The sequence below is a fragment of the Oncorhynchus clarkii genome, chromosome 7 (genome assembly GCF_045791955.1).
Source record: "Oncorhynchus clarkii lewisi isolate Uvic-CL-2024 chromosome 7, UVic_Ocla_1.0, whole genome shotgun sequence".
Classification (NCBI taxonomy): Eukaryota; Metazoa; Chordata; class Actinopteri; order Salmoniformes; family Salmonidae; genus Oncorhynchus; species Oncorhynchus clarkii.
The window spans coordinates 74,467,021-74,477,658 of record NC_092153.1 but is presented as its reverse complement, the minus strand read 5'-3'; the positions used below and the strand labels follow the sequence as shown (position 1 = coordinate 74,477,658).

Here is a 10,638-nt window from a genome sequence, read left to right as displayed (position 1 = left end):
CTGCAAACTGCTTTTCGTTTTATTCCACAAATCCCATGGTTTAGTCTGCCTGTTATCAGACAGCTGCAAACTGCTTTTCGTTTTATTCCACAAATCCCATGGTTTAGCCTGCCTGTTATCAGACAGCTGCAAACTGCTTTTCGTTTTATTCCACAAATCCCATGGTTTAGCCTGCCTGTTATCAGACAGCTGCAAACTGCTTTTCGTTTTATTCCACAAATCCCATGGTTTAGCCTGCCTGTTATCAGACAGCTGCAAACTGCTTTTCGTTTTATTCCACAAATCCCATGGTTTAGCCTGCCTGTTATCAGACAGCTGCAAACTGCTTTTCGTTTTATTCCACAAATCCCATGGTTTAGCCTGCCTGTTATCAGACAGCTGCAAACTGCTTTTCGTTTTATTCCACAAATCCCATGGTTTAGCCTGCCTGTTATCAGACAGCTGTAAGATTGATATGTTTCAATGATTCATTTTCCAGACATGATTCATCTTCTCCTGTCTATGTAAAAACGTCATTTCTATTTTGCATACTGTCTATCCGGCATTCTATATTAACCGTTCAAGTAGCAGTCTTGTGTGACAATAAAAGGAGGAACTCTCTACGACCTTCTCCTAAATCTATGGGTTTATAATACTCTGTCATGTTCTCCAGTGTACATCATGACATTAAAGAAGTTGAAGTGAAGTTTCAATTGTCGTCCTCTCCATTCTTTCACAGTCAATCTCATATCCGGCCTCCCACGTACCAGACAGATAAGAGGGTATTGTGAAATATGTGCATGTTTATAGTCAAATCAAATTTCAAATCAAATCAGTTGATATCTCAAAGTGCTGTACAGAAACCCAGCCTAAAACCCCAAACAGCAAGCAATGCAGGTGTAGAAGCACGGTGGCTAGGAAAAACTCCCTAGAAAGGCCAAAACCTAGGAAGAAACCTAGAGAGGAACCAGGCTATGTGGGGTGGCCAGTCCTCTTCTGGCTGTGCCGGGTGGAGATAATAACAGAACATAGTGCATAAGAACCTTGCAGCATTAAGCCCAAGAACACACCCATACTTCCTAGTTTTTACATTGTGTCATGTTGGCTATGTGTCAATTATTTCACCAGAAGGGCACTGGGCACTAAAGTGCAGCATTATTGTGCGGAAATTTCTCCAGTTCATTTCAAGTTCAAGTTCTTGAGTCCAGGGGGTTACTCTGTCTTTCCCTAGCCTGGTCCCATATCTGTTTGTGCTATCATATCACATCCTCCTCTTCAACTGTGTAATCCTGTTTACTGCCGTGTCATGAGCCAAAATGCAAACCAGAGAGGAAGTGCTGTGTGTCATGGACTGCAGATTAATGAATGAGCAGCTTCCAGATCCTGTTGATCACTGCAAAGACAGGACACGTTGACCACAAGGGGCCAGAGCTGTTTGTGACTAGATGGAGTATAGCCAAGACCAGAATTACATTTACGTAGCAGGTTAGGAGACCATTTTAACTAATCCTAACCCTAATTCCCTTAACCTGCCATGTTCATTCTCTTAACCTGCTGCGTAAATTCTCTTAACCTGCCATGTTAATTCTCCTAACCTGCTGCGTAAATTCTCTTAACCTGCCATGTTAATTCTCCTAACCTGCTTTGTAAATTATCTTAAACTGCCATGTTAATTCTCTTAACCTGCCATGTTAATTCTCCTAACCTGCTGCGTAAATTCTCTTAACCTGCCATGTTAATTCTCCTAACCTGCTTTGTAAATTATCTTAACCTGCCATGTTAAATCTCCTAACCTGCTCCAAAAAAGTAACTTCAGGTCATAGCTGTATACCACCTACAGATGTATGATCTTAATTTGAGCCAGTTTGCTACAGCAGGCAAATAATCCTGCAGCAACAGGAAATGTGAATTATTCTGGGCATTGTAATTAATATACATTTTTGTAGGGATTGATACATTTTTCATTTGGGCAAATCAAGTCTGACATTTTAAAGTGGAAATTACACACATTTGAAGCCTTCTTAAACCCTGAATAAAAACGTGACCATGCCCCCATGTAGCCTAGGGTACTCCTGTTACTCCCATGTAATTAGCCTAACTTTGGCATCATCCTAAACTGACACTTTTTTTGTTGTTTCAATAAACGCTTTCAGCTGCCTCACGTGTCATTATTAACATACTTGGATGTTACAACAACAAATGACTTGGATGACACTAATTTGTTACCTGACCTGCTAACACTGACAGTAAAGCTAGTAAAGCTGTCGCATTAAACTGACGTCACTGTTTGTTCACCTCTAGCTTTTTTGCCAATTAGTTGACGTTAGCTAGAGAAGTTAATCTTGTTCTAATTCGTGTAACTACTTCGATCTCGATCAACTGGTCGATCTCCAAGCCATTCCTAGTGACTCATCAAACATTTCTGTAAAAAACAACAATGATAAAACCTTGCGTTCCTATTTATTAAAATGTTTTCCACTGTTGGTGGTAGGGGCACTTGATTCAGCAGCCATAGTGCTGAGAAGGTGAAGTATTCCCATTTTGAACCATTTCATGTGTCTTTTTATTTATTTTATTTAACCTTTATTTAACTAGGGAAGTTAGTTAAGAAAAAATTATTATTTACAATGACGGCCTAACAAAAGGCCTCCTGTGGGGGGCAAAACACACATCACGACAAGAGAGACAACACAGCACTACATAAAGAGAGACCTAAGACAACAACATAGCAAGGCAGCAACACAACATGACAACAACATGGTAGCAACTCAACATGGCAGCAGCACAACATGGTAGCAGCACAAAACATGGTACAAACATTATTGGGCACAGACAACAGCACAAAGGGCAAGAAGATAGAGAACAATACATCAGGCAAAGCAGCCACAACTGTCAGTAAGAGTGTCCATGATTGAGTCTTTGAGTGAAGAGATTGAGATAAAACTGTCCAGTTTGAGTGTTTGTTGCAGATCATTCCAGTCACTAGTTGCAGCAAACTGAAAAGATGAGCGACCCAGGGATGTGTGTGCTTTGGGGACCTTTAACAGAATGTTACTGGCAGAACCGGTGTTGTATGTGGAGGATGAGGGCTGCCGTAGATATCTCAGATAGGGGGGAGTGAGGCCTAAGAGGGTTAAATAAGCATCAACCAGTGGGTCTTGTGACGTGTATACAGAGATACCACTTTTATATGTTTACATACCCTACATTACTCATCTCATATGTATACACTGTACTCTATACCATCTACTGCATCTTGCCTATGCCGTTCTGTACCATCACTCATTCATATATCTTTATGTACATATTCTTCATCCCTTTACACTTGTGTGTATAAGGTAGGTGTTGTGAAATTGTTAGGTTAGATTACTCGTTGGTTATTACTACATTGTCGGAACTAGAAGCACAAGCATTTCGCTACACTCGCATTAACATCTGTTAACCATGTGTATGTGACAAATCAAATTTGATTTGATTTACAGAGTATAGAGTGTAGTGATGTGTCCTATAAGGAGCATTAGTGGCAAATCTGATGGCCGAATGTTAAAGAACATGTAACGGTTTTCTTCCGTCGAAGGAGAGGAGGACCAAAATGCAGCGTGGTTCGTGTTCAACATGTTTAATAAAAGACGATAACATGAACACTACACAAATACAAAATAACAAACGTGGCAAAACCCAAAACAGTCCTATCTGGTGCAGAGAACACAAAGACAGGAAACAACCACCCACAAAATACCCACAGAATATGGCTGCCTAAATATGGTTCCCAATCAGAGACAACGATAGACAGCTGCCTCTAATTGAGAACCAATCTAGGCAACCATAGACATACAGAACTACCTAGACAGGGAAACCGCCCCATACAAAACCCCTAGACCAGACAAACACATAAATCCCCCATGTCACACTCTGACCTAACCAAAATAATAAAGAAAACAAAGATAACTAAGGCCAGGGCGTGACAGAACATCTAGCTGCTCGAGATCACCCTTACCTGCCAACCTATAAATTACGTCTCCGTAATCTAGCATGGGTAGGATGGTCATCTGAATCATGTGGAGTGAAAGAGGAGCAATTACGATAGAGGAAACCAAGTCTAGGTTTAACTTCAGCCTGTAGCTTTGATATGTGCTGAGAGGACAGTGTACCTTCTAGCCCCACTCCCAAGTACATGTATGAGGTGACTAGCTCAAGCTCTAAACCCTCAGAGGTAATCACACCACATGACCTTTGTTTTGGAGGTGTTCAGAACAAGGTTAAGGGCAGAGGAAACTTGTTGGACACTAAGAAAGCTTTGTTGTAGAGCATTTAACACAAATCCAGGTAGGGGCCAGCTAAGATGGTAGAACTCTGCCTACCCGGCAGGCCAAGAGGACTAATCAAGTGCCTGTATAGGTCTACCGCTGGCCAATCAGATAGCTGTCTGCACAGTTTCGTCACGCCATAGACTTTGAAAATAAGTCTTGAACACACAGGACACTTTTAAAACCATGAATAGAGAGAGACTCAATGAATACAGCAATGAGCTGCTGTTTATATGAATCAGTTAATATTTAACTTGTTATTCAGCACTGTCAACACTTTGTTCAACAGTTTTATATGCCATAAAATGCGTGTTCTCCCTACCTCCATTCACGCTACAACTAGAACTGCAGGTGCTACGATAGCAAAGTGTTTCAATAAACTTGCGTTGTTATAATTTGTGTCTTGTCTTTTTTTTATATCAAGGAATATTTGACTTTCTCTGGTCATTGGAGTAACAACATGAATTGGTGCACGAGGCAGAAATAATGCAGTGTGACTAAGTTTCTCCATCAGCTGGAAGACTGTGTCCCTTCAGCAGAGGGAGGGAGAGAGGAGGGATGGTGAGTGGGATGAGAGGCAGCCTCAGCGCTGCTCTCTCCCCTCAGACTGACCAGCAGATGCAGGCCATCAGTCCAGTAAAAAACATATATATATATATATATTATGCTCACTCAGCTGTGCCTAACAAGTAATACAACAAATGATCTATTTCCAGTGTGATCATATACCTAACATTTGTAAATATAATTTCAAAATGGTCTGAGAATAACAACATTGGCAAGGCAATTCAAGCATAGCCAATATGCAGTGATAATGTAGTGATAGCCTACTGCGCAAACCGCATTGCTGCAGAACTATTTTTAATTGGTTAATGTTGCATAGGATTATATTTTTTAAGTAATCTTTTTAAGAAAATCTGAGCGGTGGATCTTGCGTTACATTTTGACCCAGAAAGTAATCTTAAATCAGAAAAGGTTGGTGACGCTGGTCTAGGTACAGTAAGTGGACTTTATAAAGGGACATATTGTTTCTAATAAAACAATGGCCAGTTTGGGTCGCAGTTGCACATTCTTTTGTAAAACCAAATAGGCTATGTCTGGCCCTCGAATTAGTTATGTTTTTTCAATATGGCCATTGCACTGATTGCGTTTGACACCCCTGGGCTAGCGTATATATTTATGTATCTAGCTATTTATTTAGCAAGCTAGAAACACGGAGCCTAACGTTAGCTAGCTAGCTACAGTGCCTTGCGAAAGTATTCGGCCCCCTTGAACTTTGCGACCTTTTGCCACATTTCAGGCTTCAAACATAAAGATATAAAACTGTATTTTTTTGTGAAGAATCAACAAGTGGGACACAATCATGAAGTGGAACGACATTTATTGGATATTTCAAACTTTTTTAACAAATCAAAAACTGAAAGATTGGGCGTGCAAAATTATTCAGCCCCTTTACTTTCAGTGCAGCAAACTCTCTCCAGAAGTTCAGTGAGGATCTCTGAATGATCCAATGTTGACCTAAATGACTAATGTTGATAAATACAATCCACCTGTGTGTAATCAAGTCTCCGTATAAATGACCAATGTTTTTATTAGGTTTTATTTACTGCAGTGTCTATTAATTGTCCAAACGCACGGCCACTTTCCCACTCTATATTACTATAGAATTTTCACAAATACCTTACTATACATCATTCCCAAACATTCTATGAATTTCTAAACACATGAAAATGACCATATCTCAGTTCTCGCTTGTCAGAGAATGTTAAAAAAAGGTGTAATATTCTTCTTTAATAAGATTTTCTGTCGCTAAAACCCTGTCAGTTCCACTTTAAGACTAGATGGAAGTATGTTAAAAATTAGCAACCAAGCATATCCAAAATATTTATAGAATGACGTTAAGTCACGCCTCGCCGTGTGTGTATCTATCTATACACTACAAATTAGCATTTCCTGCTGTGCAGGAACACTCTCAGCAACAAAAGAGTGAACAAAGTAAGATCCTACATCTGTAGTCAAAACTGCCATGGCTGGACATCAGACCTGGGTTCAAATGCTATTTGAAATCATTCAAAAACTTTCAAATACTTTAACTTGATTTTCAAAAAGCATTTGAACCCAGGTCTACTGGACAGGACAAAGGATATGACAGAGATGCTGTAGAAGTCAAAAATAATTAATGACAATTTTGCAGTCATTATGGGTTTTCCCCCCTCATTATCTCCACACACTCTCCTGTTTTACTTTGGGTGATTAATGGGTTTGGGAGGGAAGGGTGGGGTTGCTTGTTTTATTTACCAGAAACAGCTGTTGTGAGGGGAACAGATTTTATCAGGTCTGTTCTTGTAAATGGTGGCCATTTTAATTTCAGATTAAATGAAAATACCATTTTGACTTTTGTTTACAGTCACCGCTGGAGACAAGCAGGTGTTTGGAGTTTCCCTTGTCTTGCATGGCCAGCCCTGATCATGAAACACGTAGAGTCTGTGCACTGTACACACTCTACAGCATGCCTCTGTCCTTGGCACTTGTCCAGTGTATTATTGAAATTGGTGTATTGTGGTAAGGCTTTAAAAGGGCAATCAACAGTTGCTACATACATTTCTGGACTTAAATTAACGATATGTAGCCACCGATTCTTGAAGAATATATGAGCTTAGTTTAACTATCGAACCCTGTCAAAACCCCAAATATAAGCTTCTTACTCCAATGTTTACACCAAGTAAATGTAAACAAACACAATATAGCCTCAAACATGGTTAAAAAGACAGGTTTTATATAATGGATGGTCAGTCCTTGCATCCATAGCTATGTCTATGAATTTAAGAGTGGTTACAGTAACTTAAGCTATTGGCTTAGTCTACACCTGTTGTTTACGAAGCATGTGACAAACTAAATGTTCTACAGCAACATCCCTCAGCTTTTTACCAAAATATGGGCGTGGAGTACGCTTTGTTATTGTTTCTACTGCTGATCGCCACTTTAGCAAGTGTTTTTTAGATAAATGAGTACATTGAACTCTGTTGTACAGTATGTGTGACTGATAGAAATTCCTTAGCCTGGTCACAGATCTGTTTGTGCTATCATGTCAACTCCTTGTCACTCATTGTCATACTGTTATTCTTAGCTGATCTTGTGTAAATTCCCATCGGTGTACATACAGTACCAGTCAAAAGTTTGGACAGAGAGTGTGCAAAGCTGTCATCAAGGCAAAGGGTGGCTATTTGAAGAATCTCAAATATAACATCTGTTTTGATTTGTTTAACACTTTTTTGGTTACTAAATGATTCCACATGTGTTATTTCATAGTTTTCAAATCAAATCAAATTTATTTGTCACATACACATGGTTAGCAGATGTTAATGCGAGTGTAGCGAAATGCTTGTGCTTCTAGTTCCGACAATGCATTTGTTTTGATGTCTTCACTATTATTCTACAATGTAGAAAACAGTAAGAATATTTTTTTTTAAACCTGGAAGGAGTAGGTGTGTTCAAACTTTTGTTTGGTTCTGTACAATGTACAGAATCTACATGTCATGTAGATTGCAATTGATTACTGCTACAGTGTATTTGGGTTGTTAATCAGATTGGTCCTTCCGTTTTAGATTTTCTTCCCCCTTCATTTGAATTGTTTGACATTTGACTCGATTGTTAGAAGTTAGTAACATAACCACTTTGCTGCACCCACTATAACACCTGCTAAACTGAGTACACAAACAATAAACTTTGATCTGATTTAATAGCAAATCGTAGGTTGATGGTTTTCTTAACCTGCTGACCTGGTGAGGTCATTCCCTAGCTATAAATGATCAATGCCGTAGATTCCAGTCATTGCACTGCAGACTTCAAATTAAATTGGACTTATTTTGGCACCGTTTTCTCATAACACAAACAGTCATCCACTAGGCCTGCACTAATGTCAACCCCAGCGTCCTCAGAAATTCTCTCAGTGGTCTGTGAAAGTGACAGAGTGGAGAGACATATGCATGCTTTTGCTGCTGGAGAATGAGACTTCTGAATACGCCTGGGTGAATTAAATTAGATTATTTATCATCAATCTCTAACTTTGACTTGGAGGATTCAGTCATTCACTATTTACTATTACTCCTGCTCATAAGTCTAAGTGGACAATGCCACTAACATTAGCCTAAAAAACAGACTTGTTTTGTGCTGACAAGCCACTCCTTGTACTCGAATGCTAGCAGACTTGTGGTTTGTTTTGTTTTTATCAACTGTTCTTACATGAAAGTTATTTATTCAGGGTATAAACTGCTATCATCCTAGCCAGTCAAACAGTCTCCCTCTTTTATGTAAGGATGAGAGAAAAAATGTCTGTGTCTGCTAAGAGAGAGTAGACACATTTTTATATAAGATAGCTCTGGAAACTAGTAGTTGTTCTCTTATTTTCACTGCTCTATTTGCCATTAGGTTATAATTTAAAAAAAATAATGTAACACTATGTTTGCTCAGTCTTCTCAGTAAAGTGAGCCTCAAGTCCCCGTTCTGTAACCCGCACCTGAAAAGCAACTGACCAGTCATATGACATTAATAAACATATAGGACATAGATTCCCAGTGCATGTTTGTGTTGAGGGATTGTTCCCCTTAAGGGAATGAGTTCAAATCTTCTGTTTCCCCTGGGAAGACAATAATTGTGGAGGAGTAGATATTATCTCAAGCACAAGGTAAGATGGACAGTCCTTTGAGCTTGATACCTTTTTATTATTTATGGACAACAGAGATGAATAATCCAGCTGGTGGCTATGTGTAATAAACTGCTGGAATGCATGGAATTATTATGCAATATCTGAAATGCATATTGACTAATCGAATGGAACAGTATTTCACTTTACACAAGGGCATTTACACATTTTTATCTAAGATAGTTATGGAAACCAGTAGTTAGCTCTGCATATCACTGACTAAATGCATGGCACATTATTTCACTTTACACAAGGGCATTCAACCACAAAAAGGATCTCACGTTTACACAATAAAATACTCTGAGAATGATACATAAAGTGTAAAGAAAAGCATATGTACATACTTACAGGCCTTTGGTACAATAATGGCGTAGACAACATCAAATACTAGAATAGCTGACAGTCAAGTTTAGGTTTAAAGTTTACTGGTTAAGATTCTTCTGTTGCTGGATCTGCCTCGGGTGTATTGCGGTAAATCACAGCACCAGTCCATTGAACAAGAGACATCCTGGCTTGTTTGCTGAGATTATGAAAACGCATGATGAAATCATCATTTCCAACTAAATAAATTAACGGATTGATTGCGCTATTCATGCAAACCAAACCGCGGCTGATTTGATGAGCAACATAAATATCATCGAAGCTTGCTTTGCAGGTGCCTTCCATTTTCAAAATCCTTATTTTCAAATTTAGATTTCTCAAAACATGATAAGGGATAAAGCAAATTGAGAACAGCACAGTCAAGATGATGACTAGTTTTAGACATCGTTGTTTCAACAAAGTATTGACATTGGCTTTGGTGGCAAGGACCACTACTATATGTCCATAGCAAGCCAGAATGATCAGTAATGGTATAACGAATCCGGTAATGGTCCAGCCAATACTGTACGGAAGGTAATCCTTGATAAAGTCGTCGGCTGTCGAGTCATAGCACGAATATGAGGAATTTTGCGCTGTCTTGTCAAAGAACATATCGGGAAGTATCTGAATGAAAACCAAAATCCAGACAAGAAAACTTATTGACACTGAGTGGCGAGTGTGGATTTTTCCCATCACTTTCATTGGGTGCACAATACCGAGGTATCGATAGATACTAATGCATGTCAGGAACCCAATGCTGCCATAGAGATTCAAATTGAAGCAGAATCTCGTGATCTTGCAGAATGTTTGTCCAAATATCCATTTACTGTTTAGCGCGTAATAGACAACCAAAAATGGTAAGGTAAATAAGTACAGCAAGTCAGCTATTCCAAGGTTGAGAATGAATATGTTTATACTCCCAATTTTCTTCCAGCTTGTACAAACAGTTTTTAACCCACAGAAGTTTGCAAATGTCCCGACGACAAACACCAGCATGAACACAGCAGGTAAAAATCTGTGCGTAAAACGAAGGTTAATTCCTTCACATGCGGTCATGTTGAGAACGTGTGTGCTGTTGTCATCTGACATTTTCCCCGTCTTTTTGATCAAAGTGAAGTTTAAACACAAGCTATAGAATATGAATCGATGACGCCCAGAAGTGAAAGAAATCAAACTTGGTCATGGAAACACATCGTAAATCGCAGCCGTCCACCATCATGTTGAGCATGGTGAAACCAAAGATATTACACCCAGTGAGTACAGAAATCCATGGACGTTGAAAAGACATAT

The 10,638-nt window shown here is 39.2% G+C and overlaps 1 protein-coding gene across 1 annotated transcript; it reads right to left on the bottom strand.

The window, feature by feature from the left end:
• Positions 1-8,986: 8,986 nt before the first annotated feature.
• On the bottom strand, positions 8,987-10,437 carry LOC139414452 (P2Y purinoceptor 1-like). Its single transcript, XM_071162364.1, has one exon. It carries the CDS (start codon positions 10,435-10,437, stop codon positions 9,418-9,420), a length of 1,020 nt encoding a protein of 339 aa, XP_071018465.1. The 3' UTR covers positions 8,987-9,417.
• Between the last annotated feature and the right edge of the window lie 201 nt (positions 10,438-10,638).

What these genes read in the sequence shown, in the direction of transcription:
- LOC139414452 (XM_071162364.1), bottom strand. Translation starts at nt 10,437, where the DNA reads ATGTCAGATGACAACAGCACACACGTTCTCAACATGACCGCATGTGAA.